General features: G+C 55.6%; 1 protein-coding gene across 5 annotated transcripts in view; it reads left to right on the top strand.

Moving 5' to 3' along the window:
* LOC143169933 (receptor-type tyrosine-protein phosphatase V-like) overlaps positions 1-17,566 on the top strand; it is a 37,194-nt gene that overhangs the window by 8,460 nt on the left and 11,168 nt on the right. For 4 of the 5 annotated variants that reach the window (XR_012996969.1, XR_012996970.1, XM_076357756.1 and 1 more), the window contains exons 7-28: positions 408-668; positions 1,241-1,513; positions 1,985-2,254; positions 2,829-3,098; positions 3,559-3,831; positions 4,129-4,401; positions 4,841-5,110; positions 5,509-5,781; positions 6,584-6,856; positions 7,391-7,663; positions 8,539-8,808; positions 9,289-9,567; positions 9,807-9,941; positions 10,048-10,258; positions 12,996-13,063; positions 13,235-13,361; positions 13,706-13,753; positions 14,202-14,295; positions 15,194-15,284; positions 15,812-15,888; positions 16,706-16,840; positions 17,419-17,541. Coding sequence is in view for 3 of the 5 variants with exons in the window: in XM_076357756.1 (XP_076213871.1) it covers positions 408-668; positions 1,241-1,513; positions 1,985-2,254; positions 2,829-3,098; positions 3,559-3,831; positions 4,129-4,401; positions 4,841-5,110; positions 5,509-5,781; positions 6,584-6,856; positions 7,391-7,663; positions 8,539-8,808; positions 9,289-9,567; positions 9,807-9,941; positions 10,048-10,258; positions 12,996-13,063; positions 13,235-13,361; positions 13,706-13,753; positions 14,202-14,295; positions 15,194-15,284; positions 15,812-15,888; positions 16,706-16,840; positions 17,419-17,541 (4,367 nt within the window). In the remaining 2 variants the exon portion in view is untranslated. Of the gene's footprint in view, positions 1-407; positions 669-1,240; positions 1,514-1,984; positions 2,255-2,828; positions 3,099-3,558; positions 3,832-4,128; positions 4,402-4,840; positions 5,111-5,508; positions 5,782-6,583; positions 6,857-7,390; positions 7,664-8,538; positions 8,809-9,288; positions 9,568-9,806; positions 9,942-10,047; positions 10,259-12,995; positions 13,064-13,234; positions 13,362-13,705; positions 13,754-14,201; positions 14,296-15,193; positions 15,285-15,811; positions 15,889-16,229; positions 16,288-16,705; positions 16,841-17,418; positions 17,542-17,566 lie in introns of those variants that run through there. The other variant, XM_076357757.1, reaches the window with a different exon arrangement.

Below are 17,566 nucleotides of genomic sequence, written 5' to 3'. Positions count from 1 at the left end.
GGCACGAATCAAGACCAGATCCTACCCAGTAACCTTTGGACTCAGTGTTCGGCAGGCTTCAAGACATCTTGCCCTCTGCCCACAGCAGCTGGTTTGGTGGGTAGTGAAGCACCACCAGTCCCCCCAGAGCAACATCTCCCTGTGCCCAGTCCCTCCTGGTGACTCGTGGAGCCACGGTTGGTGCTGTCTCAGAGCTGCCACCCCGGGAAGGAAGGACTGGAGCCTTATGCAGTGTGGGGAGGCGTTCACCCAGCCCCTGGCACTGGGAGAAGTAAAAGGCTCTCCCTGCAGCCCTGGCTGCCCAAGTTTGGTGGGGGGACCGCTGCAGAGTGTTGTGAGAGCAGTCTGGCTGCCTGATGCACTGCCCCATGCAGTGACGTGCATGATCCCATCCTTGTCCCTTGCAGAGCCGCTAGCACCATCTGGTGTGAGTCTGTCCAGCCAGGGGAGCCCCTACAGCCTACTAGCCAGCTGGGAGGAGGCAATGGGAGAGGGCTATGTGCTGGCCTTCAGCCCCGTGGAGCACCTTGTGAAGAACAGCTCGCTGCTCAGAGGTGTCACCAACTTCACCTACGAGGGCCTCCGCCCTGGGACCCTCTACACCTTTGAGGTCAGCACCATGGCTGGCCCCTACACATCTACACCCCGGCGCATCACCAGCTGGACATGTGAGTGCCACAGCCCTCACCGCAGCCAGCCCCAGGGTTCCCACTGGGTCCTGCCCTTCCCCACGATGTCATGCCTCAAGGCATGTGGTAGCACAGGTCATCTGCAGCTTCATGCAATAAAAGGGCAAAAGGCTCAGGAGGAAAGCAGAGGTGCTGCTGGATGTGCCTGACCCTGGTCTGTATGCCAATTGCCCAGCACAAGGGTCAGCAGAGCCCAGTGCCCTCCTCCTCCCCCGGGCCACCCTCCTGGGGCACTGTTCAGGTTCCATCTGCCCTGAACAACGTCTCCACTGCCCTGGTCCAGGCCATCCCACCCACCACCTCCTCCAGCACCAGAGCAGTCCTCTCTTACCATGCCAGTTTGAACTCTGTGTTGGCCCAGTCCCTGCCAAACTGGTGTGTGGGTGTCAGCAGGGGTGATGGTGGCCTACTCAGACCCCGCGGGTGGCCAGAGCACCTGGACGTGGGTTTTCCCAGGGAAGGGGCTCCAGCCCCAGCACATTTGGGGTTGCACTTCTGCCAGGTGACCCCAGTCTGGGTGCAGCTGTGACTCTAGACCTTACCTTTCCTAGATCCTTTGCCCCTGGAGCAGCTGACCCTCAGCAATCAGGGCCACAGCACCTCTCTGCAAGCCTCCTGGAGAGCAGCTCCCGCTGGCAGCACTGGCTACACAGGCACGCTCTGGGAAACCAAGTCCCAGGAGCGGGTCAGGAATATGACCGTGGGGAACAACTGGACAAATGTCACCTTTGAGGACCTGGTCCCTGGGCGACAGTATACACTGGAGATGGCTGCTATGGCTGGACCTTACAGATCCCCTGTGCGATCAGCCACAGACTGGACATGTGAGTGTGTTACCCCTACCTTACCTCTACTGCAAATTGCAACCATGGCCTGGCCAATGAGAGCAGAAAGCTCACGGCATGGAAGCAAGGCAGAGTGTGGCCCACGTATGGGGAGGGATGGGAACCAGAGACAGGGATGCATAGACAGACAGAGAGTGGAAGGACAACCGGAGCCACGTTCAGCCAGGTTGGAAGTAAAAGGGTCTTCAGTGCAGGAGAAACCCATCACTGAATGGAAAATGTTTCCAAATGTCACCCAGCAGGAAAGGTGGGGACCTGCTCCCATGTTTGTTGTGGAGCAGAAGCTCAGGCTGTTCTGGGGTTTGATATGCCAGGGCTGATTTCTGACCTGAGCCCACCAGGGACAAGTGGTGGAGGGTGCCCAGGACAAGCGCGTGCAGGCCCCCACTCCACACTGCACCAGCTCCACCATGACTGCCTCTCACTGCCTGGATGTCTCTTCTCTCTCAGACCCCCTGGCTCCGGCCGGTGTGACCCTGACCAACACCCGACACCCGCTGGGACTCTCTGCCTTCTGGAACAAGGCTGCTGGCGATGTGGACCAGTTCCACCTCCAGCTCTACAGCAAGAGCCATCCAGCGCAGAGGAACGTCTCAGTGGGGCCAAACACCCACAACTTCACATTCCTGGGGCTGTCCCCTGGCATTCAGTACTTCCTGAAGGTGACCGTCCTCGCTGGCCCATACAGATCCTCGTCACACTTTGCCACCGAGTGGACATGTGAGTAAGAAGTGTCCCCAGCCTTCTGCAGGGACAAGGCATCCTGGCACTGCCTGCAAGACTTGCAGAGACATGGACGTGTCCGGGCAGAGGGAGGGCTTCGGTGAGACCTGCACGCTCCCTGCCCCTGGGAATCGGAGCACGTGTCATGAGTTAGGTGCTGTGTGCTGGCCTCTGGGCTCCAAAAGACGCTTTTCCCCAGCTCAGGCTTTCCCCAGTCAAGCTGAACCTTCTGCCTAGACTACTCGTGATCTCAAGGCCAGCCTGGGACTGGTGGGAGAGGGATGCAAGAGGAGAAGCACAGAGACCCTTCTGGGCTTGCTGCTCCCTGTCCATGGAGCAGAGCAGCCCACTGGGGAGCTGAGTGCTCTCTTCTCGGTACAGCACCTGCCTGCTAGCGTCACCTTGGGGACATGCATGGGCAACTTGCCTGTCCCCCAGGACAACAAGACAGCTGACAGTCAGCTGCCACCACTTCTCCTTTAGTCTTGTGCAGAGGTGCAGGCTGTGTCCTGGCTTCTCCAGTCGCTTTCTTCCATGATCTCATGGATCTTCATGCTGTATTTCCCCCTAGATCCACTGTCTCTGGCTAATGTGAGTGTACAGCCTGGCCGGAGACCCCAGGAGCTACATGTGAGCTGGGTGGAGTCAGGCGGTGGCAGAGACCACTTCGTACAGCTCTCGGTGGCTGAGTCCCTGTCCATCATCAGGAATGTGTCCATCCCCCGTGGAGTCACCCAGCTTGACCTTGAGGGGCTGGTGCCAGGATCCCGATACCGCGTGGAGATCATTTCTCAGGCTGGGCCTCATCGCACCTCCTCTCAGACTGCCATCGGCTACACTGGTAGGAATGCAGCTCCTTTGCACCCATCCCCATCCCTGGTACCCAGTCTGGCTCTGACCTGGCGAGGGACTGGGGGACAAGAGGGGGGGTCCCAGGGCTGTTCTGCAGGAGGGCCCTTAAGACCATGTCCCCACAACACCACTGGTGCCTATCTCCTACTCAAGATGCTGGCTCTCTTGTTGGGACCCTCACTCATCCTGAGCCCAGCAGCTCAAAGGGGCATGCTGTGAGCCTGCCCCAGCACTTTGGGACAAGGGGTTCTCAGGCTGTGGTAGTGATGCACCATTATCACCTGGGACACAGGGAGCAGCTTTGATCTGGGAGCAACCCGCTGCTCTCAGCAGTCTTTAGACAGCATGCGAGATGCTCACAGTCCTGCAGCTCCCACCTTCATTCCCAAACTAGAGTCAGTCCTGACCATCCCAGGTTTGTCCCCTGTAATGCTCTTTCTCTCCCTCAGTCCCGTTACCTCCTCTTTCCCTGTCGGCAAGCCCTGTCAGCACTGCCTGGGCTCTGGCTGTGCACTGGGAGACCCCTCCTGGGCAGAGGGATGGATACCTGCTCAGCATGCATGAGGAGGGCTCTTCTGCACCAGCAAGGAACCTGGAAGCAGGGAAGGACAGCACCAATGTCACACTGGCACGGCTGGCACCAGGAACTTGCTACCTTGTTGGGATCTGGGCAGTAGCTGGACCCTACCGCTCCCTCCCCAAGAACGTCACTGGCTGCACAGGTGAGCATCCATACTACCCATGGGTGATTTGGGTGGGAGCACTGCAAGGAGCTCCAGAATGGGATGGGAATCAATGTTGGCACCCAGGGAGAGGAGGGCACCCTGGCCTGGTTCCTGATGATGCTGGCCTGCAGTCATCTCCTGCCTCTTGCAGCCTTCTTGTACCACGTAGGCACAGCGCTTGCTGGCCGGTTGCTGCTGGCTGCCTGGGGAAAGCAGGACTCCTCCCCGGAGACGGCTGCATGTTCAGAACTGGATCTTTTTCTCTCTGACTCATGTGTCTGCCTTTCCTTGCAGTTCCTGCTGCACCGACAAACCTGAGCCTTACCAACCCAGGCAGCTCCTCAGAGCTTTACACGTGCTGGAACAAGCCCCGTGGTGGGAGGGACCACTACCGTGTTATTCTGTATAGCCTCAGCACCCAGAGCAGGGATCGGGTCCAGACCTTGAGTCCAGATGCCCAGAACATCACCTGGACTCACTTGGAGGCAGGCAGCAGGTTTGCTGTGCAGGTCACTGCTGTGAAAGGCTCATTCGAAGCCTCCTCCACCAACGTCACCCAATGGACACGTAAGTCTGATGGGTTGGGTTGGACACAGCACTCCATTGTGCCCCAGAGCACGCACCGCCACCTTCCCCATCCCAAACCATCCCTGCTGTGCCCAGCTTCTACACAGTTTTCCCACCTTTTTGCTCACTATCCTCACTCCTTCCGTGACACAGAGCCAATCCCCCCTACCCACCTTAAAGGCCTTGGGTATCTCCCCTGCCATGTCCAGCTGCAAGCCCTGGGGATATTGCACTCAGAGCCATGTGCACTGTCTGCCCATTTGTACCCATGCTTCTCTCTGGTGGCCAGCCTGCCCACCACCCAGTGGAAGCTGGGGGCTGGAGTCCAGCCCGTGGCACTGCCAGAGCACAAGGAACCACTGGGCAAAGCAGCCGGCTTGTAGCACTGAGCAGCAAGCGGTAACATACAGGGGCTGACTATCTCCCTGTTGCTTTCCAGATCCCTTGGCCCCTGCCAACCTCACCCTGGGCAGCCCCTCTGCCTCCGCACTGCAGGTCTCCTGGGCAGCAGTGGGGCGAGGAGCAGAAGACTACATGGTGGATGTCTATGACACAGCCTCCAGCAGTCGTGTTGGGCGCATGGTGCTGGGTGGGGATGCCAGGAGTCACACCTTAAGGAACCTGAGCCCCGGCACCCGCTACAGCGTGGCAGTGAGGGCCACAGCTGGGCCCTTCCACACCAGCACCCCCAACCTCACCCACTGCACACGTGAGTGTGATGCTCTCCTTGCAGCCAGGTGTCCTCCACCAGATCTCCCCCTTCCTGGCTCAAATCAGAGGCCATACTCGTGCAGCCAGATCCTGCCTTCCTCTCCCACCCCTGCAAGCGCCTAGTGCTCATGCCCTGCTGGATGCAGCATGGGGAGTCTGTGCATGACCCCATGGCCTGGCCACCCATGTCCCAGGTAGCTGTCCACAGCCATCCACAAGCACCAGGGAGGAAGCAATCCCCAGAGGCAGCTGCTACAGAGTCAAGGGCAAAGCCACCCCTTGGGACATTGCAGGGCTGACCCACCTCCTGAAGCACAGGCTTGGCACAGACATAGAGCATCTCCTTTCCCTCAGCCTGAACGTGGCTCCTGGCAGTGACTTGTGTTTTCTCCTCAGGCCCGTTGCCCCCAGCCGCCGTGCACTGGCTGACCACAGGGCACCCTGACAGGCTGAGCGTGTCATGGGGAGCTGCGGCCGGGAAGCGAGACAGCTACACACTGACCCTGTACCACACGTGGCTGGGCACCGTGGCAGCTACAGCCTCACTCAGGAGAGACACCCACAACTTCACCTTCATGGGCCTGACCCCAGGATACAAGTACTCCCTGGAGGCCAGTGCCACAGCTGGACCATACCAGGCAGCAGCACCCAACATCAGTGGCTGGACACGTGAGTGGCCAGAGGAGTGTCCTCTGCAGAGGGGTGGGAGATGTTGCACCACTGGGCAGCCCTGAGGAGGGCTGGGAGTTTACAGGGGTCCCGGTGCCTTTGAAGATGTGCACGCATATGTGCATGGGTGCAACACGCAGCAGTTAGTGCATGGGCACACTGTTACCATCATGGGTACATGGATGTTCAACTGTAGACTTGCACAAGTACGTGCTGATGACATGCAGGGCTACCCAGCTGTGCCCATGGGGGACACCCCTCTGCCCATGCAGCCCCATCTCCCTGTATACAGGAGCAGTCGCACCCTTGCTGAGTCTCCTCCAGCAGGTAGAAATGACGTTACCATAAAGGTCCATGAATCAGTGTAGTAGAAAAGGCTAATCCACAGTCCTCCCAGGAGAACGGGTCTTTGCTAGTCCAGCACTTCTCCCCACCCAGAAAGATTTTAGGGCTGGACAGAGTGTAGACACTGTGCCAGCTCTGCCCAGGCAGCTGCATGCCAGCTGAGTGCTGGAGGACGTGTGTGCACGCAGTGGTGACAAAGGCACTCCAGCTGGGCTATGGGTATGAGGGTGACCTGGATGAAGAAAGGTTGGCATGTGAGGGACCACAAAGGGTGAGCAGCATTAAAGGTGAGGTGGGATGGGGATGGAAAAGAGAAAAGTGAGGAGGAGGAGTGTGCCAGAGGGGCCTTCATGTCCCAGCCCTCAGGGAGCATCTGTTCTGCTGCATAATGTCCCGTCAAGTGTGTTTCCTTCTGCACAGTCTCCGGTCCCTAACATCAGGTCTGGTGACTCCCCAGGCCCGCTGCCCCCAGCCACGGTGCGCTTGCTGAGCATGGGGCACCCCGACAGGCTGAGTGCGTCCTGGGGAGCCGCGGACGGGGGGCGAGACAGCTACGCACTGACCCTGTACTACGCACGGCTGGGCACCGTGGCAGCTACAGCCTCACTTGGGAGAGACACCCACAACTTCACCTTCACGGGACTGGCCCCAGGAAGCAAGTATGTGCTGGAGGTGGTGTCCATGGCAGGGTCCTACCGGACACCTGCAGGGAACGTCAGCAACTGGACATGTGAGTACCCTGTTTTGAAGGTGATGCATGCCTTGCTGGGCAGTCACAAAGTCTCATGGCAAACGACACAGCCCCGCTGACCTTCATGGCAGACCCTGAGCCCTGCCCGAACCCAAGGGCACATCAGTACCATGGCACTGAGCAGGGCTCTGCCCACCCTCAGCATCAGCTCTACCAGCCTGGATTAGACCAGCTGCAGCTCCAGGGGCTATGCTTCAGAGGAGAGGCATGGAGGAGGAAGCAGCGGACAGGGGCATTCACCCTTCCGCTCCCCTCCAGCCAGCTGGGTGCTCCCTCCTCTCCCATCCCTGGGTGTCTCATTCCAGCTAGGACAGGGCTGTCTCTGCTCAGACAAGCACTACTTGAAGCTTGCAGAAGCTGCTTTTAGTTGCCTCCAGGCTGGTGGATGCAGCGATCCAGCCGAGACAAAGTGCCCTGTCCTGTATGGTGCATCCCTTCTGATGACGCTGCCAAGATACCCAGGCAATGTCCTCAGACCCTTCACTGACAATGTCTCCTATCCTGTCTCTCCAGACCCCCTGGCACCCCGTAACGTGTACATGACGAACCAGGGGTATCCCAACAGGCTGAGCGCATCCTGGCGAGCTGAACCCCAAGGACAAGACAGTTACAGGCTCCTCTTGTATCACTCGGGATCAGGTATTGTGGCAGCCAATGTATCTGTTGGGAAAGGCATCAGCAAATTCACCTTTTCTGGCCTGGCTCCAGGACACAAATACCTGCTGGAAGTGATGTCCATGGCAGGGCCCTACGTAGCCTCCGCTGGGAACATCAGCGACTGGACAAGTAAGTGGCAAGAGCTGGAGGTCCTTGCATCATGCATGAGGCTCAGCCTTCCCCAGCCAGGTGGGCTCAGCACCTGCGGTGGGAAGGGGCAGGGACGGGGCTGGGACTGCTGCCTGGAAGCTGTAGGTACCACCGTAGCAATGGGATCACGGGCTGTGCAAGCCCCCAGTGGAGGGGAGAGCAGGGCAATACTGCTGCCCACAGGACAGTCTGGCAGCCGTTGTTGCTGTTTCAGGAGGCAGACCTCCAGCTCCTGGCCCCGCTGTTCGCACAGGCTGGCTCCTCCAGGCATGGGTGACTGAACAAGAGCAAGGGATCCCAGAGTGCTGCTCTGGTAGAGGGCACCCACAGCCTGGGAGACCACGAGGCCTTACAGCCGGGGGGAACACCCCACCATCCCCACTGCCTTTCTCCCAGGCACTCAGAAAATTCCTGGCATGAGGGATAAGGGGAGGCTGGGCTTTTTTTTTTTTTAAGGAATGTGGAAATTGCAGATAAGCACAATAAGCCTTTTCATGTGCTTGTCCTCACAGTCCCTGCACTTTGTTTGGGGAATCCAGAGGTCTCTGCTCCCATGCTCACCCAGTCCCTGGCAGAGTGCTGGGAGTCATGTGCAGAGCCCTTCAGGCAGGTCTCTAATGAAACTTGCTAATTAACAAGAGGAAGAACCCATCTCCTCATGCTCCTCACTCTGCATGTCCTCCAATTGCCATTTAAAGGTCATTTCTGGTAGTGACAGCCAGCAGCTGCAGAAATGTTATCACTGAACACCTGAAATTTCCTTGCATATTACCCATCTTCTGCTTGTATCTCTACAGGATGGAAGAGAGTACATGCATGCCAGTAACTCTCCCCTGGTGTGGTTTTCATTGTAGCCCCCTCAGTTCCCAAAAATCTCTCTGCGGTGGCTGAAGGAAACAACACGATGCTCATCTCCTGGGGCAGTGTCTCTGGACAGCAGGACGACTGCCAGCTGTGGCTGCGGGATCCCAGGAACAGCACACTGCCCTGGAGGCATGCTCTCAGCAGAGGGCAAGTCCAGCACCTCATCCAAGGGCTGATCCCAGGGAGGAACTACTCTGTCTCCTTGAGCTGCGTGGCCGGGCCCTACTGGAGCAGCACCAAACCCTTGGCAGTGCCGATGGGTGGGTATGCGCTGCCCTGGGGATGGGGGCAGTGCAGGCTGGAAGGGGGAGAAACGCCTGGGTGGCCTCAAGACTGGATCAGCCCTTGCGGGTCAACAGAAGCGTGGGAAGTCTTCATGGTGGGAGAAAAGGAAAACCAGCAAGGTGATCCTCCGGTAGCCATCAGCTCCCTAAACTAGCTCCATCACAGAGGTTTCCCATCACCTCGTGGCCTGGCTATCTGTGAAGCAAAGCAGACTCTGAAGAGATCTCCATTGGTCTGCTTCTCCTATAAGACATCTGCTCAGGCCCTGACCCCTTGGCCTTGTCCTGTGGCCCTTGGCACAGAAGGCTCCCAGGTTGCAGATGTCCAGCTCTGCTCCTCTTCCACTGACCTAGGGACAGGCAGTAGAGGACCATAGTGGCTCTGGGCTGATGCATGGGCTGAAGTTGGATTTCTGTGATCCAGTAAGTACAGAGCCTACCATATCTCCTTTGCAGAGCCAAACCCAGTGGAGGATGTGCAATGCCTACCAGAATCAAGGAGCCTTTACTTGAACTGGACCAGCTCTCCTGGAGATGTGGAGGCTTATGAGGTGGTGACAGAGAGACTCTCTGATGGACCTCCCACCTCCAAGTATGTCATGAGCATCCCTACAAGTGAGGCCAGTCTGGAGGGGCTGGGGCCAAACTCATCGTACCGAATTGTTGTGAGCACAGTGGGCATGAACACAATGAAGAGCCAGGCTGTGACTCTGCTCTGCAACACAACAGTGGAGGGTGAGTCCCCCTCTTTCCCACAGCCTTGCTACAGACCCCAGGAGAAGCCACCCAATGTTGCTAATTAGACCCGGGGACTCTTTCAGATGCCTGTGAGCCCCATGTAGTCCTGCACTGAACTGCAGTGGGTCAGGGCTCTGGGCAGTGATGCTCAGACCAGTGACAGGCTGAGCAATGTGTGGTGGGTCTGTGGGAGCAGGGACACGCTAACAGGCTATGTTTGCTGGTTCCTCTTCCAGCCCTGCCTCCGCCCCTGCGAGCAGACATCTTCCAGGTGGAGGCCAGCTCCACGGTTATCATTTCATCCGACCTGTTCAGCGAGGAGAACGGCCAGATCGAGTATTATGGTGTTATTGCTACCACTAACGATTCATGTAAGTGCCCCTGCACATCCCAATCTGCAGTGGCTCCCTGGAGGGCAGCAAGTCCCCTGGACATCACTTTGGGACTACCACTGTCACCTTGTACATTCCCCTTCAGTGCTGAGGCCCACCCAGGAAATCGTGTCCAGCACATGGTATGACCACTATTATGGGACAGAGGACTCCTACCTGGCTGTGCTAATCCCCAATCCCTTCCATCCGAGCCCCAGGAGCTCCCCCGAAACCTGGCGAGTGCCAGTGGGAACAGAGGAGTGCGGCCAGTCCAGGGCAACGTGCAACGGGAAGCTGAAAGCCAACGAACAGTACAGGTGAGAGATGTCAACATCCCTCCTGAGGGGAAGGGGCTGGAGGAGAAAAAGGACTGCACGTGTCCCTGCAAGGTGCCACCAGCTCCCTGGATGTCACCTCACACTCGTACTCCCCAGACCCCCAACAGTGGACCCCAGGGGTTGCTCCACCAAGCAGCGTTTGAGGGATGCAAGGGCTGGCGTACCGGAGAATATTAGACAGTGTAAGTGGGCAGGGAGAAGGAGAGCAGAAGTGAAAGCTGAGGCTGACAAGGGCTGTATGTGTTGCCTTGGGAGCTGGGCAGTTGTCCACCTCCAGGGTAAGAACTAAAATGGATGCTGTTATTTGTAGGGCTTTTGCATGTGACTCAGAGCCACATGCAGACTCAGAGAGTGCAAAAATGAAACTGATTCGGAAACATTAGTTCAAGTGGTGCCTACAGAATTGGGGGCTCAAAGGTTGAGGGTAGCAAACGCACAGGCTAAGGTCCAAGTTCCCCATGAGACACACACACATATCACAATATTCATAAATTCAGAGTCTTATTTGACAGTAAACAGAATCCAGGAACATGAATGTACAAGCATACGTATTTTGTTATAGGGTACCTTTAAAATAGTTGATGGTAAAACAGGTTTTCTACTACAGACAAAGAATCATATCTTTAGTCAGTCCTCTGTTAATTTAGCAGCTCACAATTTCATCAAACAGGGACCATATCCCCAAGCATTCCTCTGACAAAGGGATCCCCCAGAATCTGGAAGGTTGTCCCATTTCAGTTTAAAGAAGCTACAGCAAGGGTGGCTGACTAGTGATAGAAGTTGCTGAGAGTGTTGGGAAAAGAGAAAGAAAGACCCTGAGAGAGTGTATGCGTGACAGTGAGCTTCACTTTCCCCTATGAGTAAAGTGAGAATCAGATCTGCCCTTAAGTTTTGTGGTGAGTGGAGTCAAGGTCCCTGGTGTCGGGTTTGGACCTGCTGGCTCTCCTTCCTTTCTTCTTTTCTGCTTTGCTCTCTCTACTTTTGCTATGTGCCAACTCCGCACTTACATGAAAAACTTACATTGATTCTTACGGTGTCATTTTAGATTTACACATGTTGCCATACAGGGGCTCTTAACTCAAGCTGCTGTTTGGGGCAGCACTGGCAGAGAACAGAGATTGGTGTTAACACTGGGCTGCGTCAGGGGAGTGGGAGATGGCTGCTTCTCGGGGGGGAAAAAAAGAGGGAGTTTCCAGAGAGCCATTCCCTTGGAAATCCCACCCAGAGCAGGATCATTAAGAGCAAACAGCTCTTCGGGCTCTCCCTAGGTACTGTATTATCATGCCTGGCAGGAGAATTACATGATGATGCATTTCCATCCCATGCCCACCACAGGTGTTGTGATCCCTGGGCTGGCACGGGAGAGTCTCCAATCGATTCAGAAGGTTTGAGATTGATTGCCCATCAAGCCCATCTATTCTTTATTGCTAAGGCTCCTGCCCGACTCACCCTCAGGCATGGCAGCGCAAGCCTTACTGCTTAACCCTAGCAGCCTCAGATCTGGCCTTCTGCTCCAGCCATCACGGCTGAGACATGGGACAGCCTGGGTGCAAGCTGGGTCCGCGTTACAATGCATTGGCTCAGACCAAGATCTGCCTGACCCATCTCTGGTAGCTGCCAGCAGCCTCGAGGGGAGTTTAACAACAGCACAAACACACCGGGGTACCCCTCCACCCCCCAAATACTGTCCAGCCAGTCTGAGAGTGTATATCTGCCCTCCATGCTTCCCAGCTGCCACTTTCACTCCAACATCAACCTCCCACGGGGTAGCAGCTAATTCAGAGCCGTCAGGGTGTCATTAGCCCACCTACTGTGCTTGAATAACATGTACTTAACTGCCCAGTTACTCAGGACTAGAAGATCCTTTTGCACCTCTTCACAGCTTGATTTCATTTTGGCTGCCCCAAACAACATGTATCCTCAGTAAACTGTGCTGCTTTCCTAGTTAATCATTAGTAGTGTGGTGAAAAGCAGATACCTCTGACAGCCCATCTCCACTCTGAAAGCCAGCCCTTGTTTCCCATCTTTTAGTGAGTTGTTTATCCACAAGCCCTTATCTCTCATGCCATGGCATCTGCAGGCTCAGTTTCCAAAGAGGTCTTTGCTCTGGCAGCCAGGTCCCGGGTGCTGCCAGAGGGGACTCACACTGGGCTCCACAAACTCTTGGCTGCTAAAACTCAAAGCTGTGAAAAGCCTTAGCTTGAATTTAGGGCACAAGAAGACCTACCCTTCCAGGTTACCTGCTCAGAATGAAGTCAGCTCTGCAGCGAGCTGTGAGGCTTGGTGTGCACACTTCTGGGAGGAGGAGGATGTAGGGCAGATCTCCACAGGGAGGAGGATGCCGCAGCCACTTGTGTGTGCATGGGGAAGGGTATGGGTCAGGGCTTTGCCCTCCCAGCTGAGGTGCCGTTTTTTCAGTCAGTCACCCAGGCTCAGCTCTTTCAAGTCAACCCAATTAATGGGTTGAATGAACTAAGACAGTGACTCAACGCAACTCGGTTTTCCCTACTTACTGTTGTCTTTCCTTATTTCTGTCCAAAGGGCAGAAAAGACCATTTCCACACATTTTAAATCCCTACCAGAAAACCAGCTTCTTCTAATACAACATTCCAAAACAGGCAGCTGCCCTCTTCTCTTGGGTCTTCCTGTGGCTGGCTGCATGGGTGCTGTGCTCAGTTCAGATTGCCCCTGACGGCAGGACTCTGCTTTGCCCTAGGTTCAGCATCGCTGCCTTCACCAAATATGACCCAGTAGCCCCTGCAGTGACGTTCACCATGTTCTCAGGTAAGATGGAGAATGCCATCTTCCCTACCTGGCTGTGCAGGTTAGAGATAATTAACAACCTGACAATGGCAAGCCAGAGGGAGATCATAGGCTGTGGCAAATATAATAAATAGAGTAAATGCATCCATTTACTGACTCTTACTTCTGGCCGTTCTATGTCTTTGATTCCAGCTGCTGGATCTGGTGCAGACGCAACTCCACTCTCAATGCCAATAATTGCTGGAATCGTCGTGGGATTTCTCTTGACGCTTGCAGCTATTTTTGCTTTGGTCTACTGGAAACAGCTCAGAGCAAAGAGGTGAGGATGAGCCATCTCTTTGCCTGGTGGGTGCAGGCTGAGAAACCCAACCTTCAGTGCCAGGCCAGGAGGAAGAGCAGTGAGAGGGTATAAAATGAGATTTAGGCAAACTAGGACACCCGCTAGTGGAGTTGTGCCTGGCAAGCACAGAAGCAAAAGGCAGAGGGGAGAGGGGAGCTGTCCGTGTGCAATTAATCCACAGAACCCTACATGTGTGCAAGGCACTGTGCCTGATGTGAGCTGTCTGCTCATAAGCATTCCGTGAGCCAGCAGTACACAATACGCTCACAGCATCTGTCCCTGCACTGCAGGGAAGAGTAACATCTCCCATGCTTTGATTCTAGAACCAAGAAGAGCAGCCTGCCCCAGGAAATGGTGACCTACAGCTTGAGGTGAGTGCTGGAGTCTTCCCTCTATGCGTGTCCCTACTGCAGGTCCCAGAGTCCTTCACCTACTTCCTTTCTCATGCTTTGACTTAGGAAAAATCCAACTCTGTCTCCTCTCCTTCAGTTACTTTTTAAATCTTAGTCTTTCCCATGTTCAATATTTATTGCCCAGCTCCATTCCAAGTCAATGGAAGTGGAAATGCATTGTCCATACCTCCTCTGCAAGGCTTCTGCAGTAGGAGAATGTCATCATCCTGAAATCCCTCCCAATATTTAAACAATGCTCTGTTGGACCCACTTCCCTGGGCAATGACGTGGGCTATAAACCATCCTTGTGTGTGTGCATTCAGGTATTGCAGGTCTCAAGGCTGGGCTGTCTCATTGGCCACCTGACTGGCCTGCCAGACCTCCCAATATCTAAGGCAAGTTTTCCTCTGGACTTCATTTCATGCAGAAACGTCCATCGGCCAATTCCCATACAGAACTTCAAGCAGTACTATGAGATGAAGACAGCAAGTGCTAACCATGCTTTTTTCCAGGAGTTTGAGGTGAGATGAGACTCCTGCTAGAGATGAGACTTAATTTCCCCTCTAGATAGCTCATGCCCCAGCTGTTGGGTGGCCTCTATGGACTCCTCATCTCCAGGGACCCATCTCTCTAGCAATCCAACCACTCTACTAGGCAATCTTGGAGGCTAAAGACTGGATGGACCAAACGATCAGGCAGTTCCTTTGCTCAAAACCTGTTTTGTTCAAGTTCTGATAGAAACATGTGTTGCCTGTGGCATGAGGTGAACTAGCACTGTCCATAGCTGCTGGTGGACAAAGCTAAGGGCCCCAGGCCTGGACTGGAGGCAAAGATGCTGAGTGGTGTTGCAATGAGATCCACCTTGACAGTGTTAGAAAAGAGCATGCAGACAAAAGGAAGGTTGAGGAGCACTCTCAGAGCTATAGGGTCAGGCTGTGAAATTCGCCTGGCTAACTTCACTGGCTCCCACTGCCAACATCTGCAGTCTCTGAATTGTTCTGCTGCCAGCACTTTTGAAAGTCCCACCAGTGATTTCAAGCCCTCCTCACATCACCCTTCTCTGGCCTTCTGAGTGAGGACAGAGGCAGAAGCAGCACAAGATGCTTCTGTTTTCTCAGCACAAAACACTCATGAGTTTCTTTGGTCTACTGGATTTCTGATTTCTGACAAGGTTTTTTTCCCCCATACTTGTTCTTGGGCTTGTTTTCTTTTAAATACAAACAGTGCTGTTTGAAAAGGCACTGGGAAAAGCCACCTATGGCTCAGAGTACACAGGCTATCCTGAGGGAGTCGAGACGTTCCCTGTGCATAGGTGACCCTCTTGAACCACCACACAGCCGTTGGCCATAAGCAGGGAACTGGGTTGGCCAGGAGCTCTCCAGAGAGACACTTGTGCTTATCCTCTCCCTTGTCCTACAGGAGCTGAAGGAAGTTGGGAAGGAGCAGCCGAAGGTGGAGGCCGAACTACCAGCCAACGTCTCCAAGAACAGATATCCCCACGTGCTGCCCTGTAAGTGCTGTCTCCTCCCTCCTCCCCCCAGCATCTGGGGTGGGAGTTCACGCTGCAACGCACAGGGATGAGCTCACTTTGCATCGCTTGCAGGGTTCACAGTGCCTGGCTCCTCTCCTGGGAGAAGGAGTCTTGCAAGGGGCTTGGCTTAAGGGTTGAGCCAGGGCTGAGCCACCACCCTCCCCAGCTCCTCCAGGAGGCTGCTGGGCAGGTGCTGGGTGAGCCCAGCTCAGGGATGGGTCCCAGCTAGAGACCAAAGGGGAAACATGAATGTCCCATGGCTTTTCCGATGAGCCTTATGATACCAGCTTTGCTTTCTTACCCCCCTGCTAAGCCAGCTGGCAGGCAATGCTCACCTCTCCAGGGAGAACGTGCCTGGCTGAGCACGGAGCCTCACTGCTGACTGTGTACATGGAGCTAGCAGAGCTGCTGGGGCTTCTCACAATGTGTTACCCAGGTGAAGAGGAGATGGCCATGTCTTGGTGAAGGGCTGCCTTGGAGGGTCACGTGTGTATGGTCTCTTTCAGATGATCACTCTCGGGTCAAGCTGAGCCAACTGGGGGAGGATCCACACTCAGACTACATCAATGCCAACTTCATGCCTGTGAGATCCCACTTGCCTTCCCCACAGAGACATGGCCATGGGGCACCATCAGGGAAACTCTGTCTGGATTGAGGTTGTGAGGGCTGGTGGGCAAGAGCTGCCACTGAAGCCACAGCTGGCACAGACTGGCAAAAAGTTGGAGGTCAGGCAGAGATGCATAGTTGCCCTTTAGCAGGGGTTGATGGAGATCGTCAGATGGCAAGTGCTGTGAATGCAGAGGTGTGAGTGTGAGGAGACTGGCAAGGCTTTCTGCTTTCTTCTTGAGGACTATCCTCTTCCCATCCTCTCCCAGCTTACTGCCCCATCTGTCTGTCTGCTCTTTCTCCTTCTGGTCTGTGCAGCTGCATTTGAACAACCCCGGAGCTGTTCCCACATCCCCCATCCGGGAGATTTTCCCAGGTAACAGGCAGGGCACACAGCATGCATGCACGGGTGTGTGGATCCGCGGGGCATGGGTGTGTCAAAGGGGCAAAGGCAAAGAAGCAGCCTGAGACCTTGCATGCTCGCCCTGCCTTCAGCAATGACCAGGGAGCACAAGAAAGACCCTGGGTAGGCTGAATGAGGAACTGCTTGGAGGGAAACGGCGGGGATCACATCTTAATTCCAAATATGTAGAGAGCACATGTTGGGCAGCACATGCTTCCTGTGAAATCAGCTGCTTCTAAGATCAGCTGCCTGGGAACCGTGCGCGCCTGGGCTAAGGGCAACGGGCATTTCTCTCTCTACTGCAAAAGCAGACCAGGCACTGACTCTGCCCCAGGGCAGGATCCACCTGCCTCAGCAACTTGCCAACTCCTCCTATCTGCCTCTTGCTCAGGGCTATACATCCCAGCAGGAGTTCATTGCCACCCAGGGGCCCCTGAAGAAGACGATAGAGGACTTCTGGAGGCTGGTGTGGGAGCAGAATGTCTGCAACATCATCATGCTGACAGTGTGCATGGAGAACGGGCGGGTAGGTTGGCACCACCAGGCTTCCACGTGCCAGCCCCAGCCAAGCCCAGACCTGGTTGTGTGGGCTGAGCCCAAGGCTGAGTTTGTGCCCTCCACCAACCCCTGCTCAGATGTGGCTCCAGGGTAAGCACGGGCCACACAGCTTCCCTGACAGGCAGTTCTGGGGGGAACAGAGGCTGATGTGTGCAGCTCAGCATTAGCTTGGGGTGGGAAGGGGCAGAAGTGGAGCTTAGCTGGAACCATGCCCATCACCCTCAGATATTTCTGCAGCATCTGAAATTACCACTTGCCTCTGGATGAGACACTTCACATGGGCTGTTCCTCTAGTCTCCAGGGATGATGAGACCCACACAGGTCCTTTTCTCTGGAGGAGGCTGAGATCCAAACAAAGGGGAGGTGGGGCAGTGCCATGCAAAGCTCCTGGGGGGAAGGGGAAGTACCCCTGCCTGCTTCCCAAGACCTACCCTGGCTCCCTGCACAGCTGCTGCTCTCCAGACGCTCCCAGGGAGCTGGGAGGTCACCCAGTGGGACCTGGGCCCTCACTGGCCTCACTGGGACCCCATCTTGCCTGTGCTCTAGGTCCTCTGTGATCATTACTGGCCATCCGAATCTGCCCCAGTCTCCTACGGGCAGGTCCAGGTCCACCTGCTGACGCAGAGCAGCTCCGAGGAGTGGACCATGCGCGAGTTCAAACTGTGGCATGTGAGTAAGGACCCAAGAGGACGGA

This window comes from Aptenodytes patagonicus, chromosome 22 (assembly GCF_965638725.1).
Source record: "Aptenodytes patagonicus chromosome 22, bAptPat1.pri.cur, whole genome shotgun sequence".
In the NCBI taxonomy this organism is placed as follows: Eukaryota; Metazoa; Chordata; class Aves; order Sphenisciformes; family Spheniscidae; genus Aptenodytes; species Aptenodytes patagonicus.
This window is presented reverse-complemented; position numbering and strand designations above follow the sequence as displayed.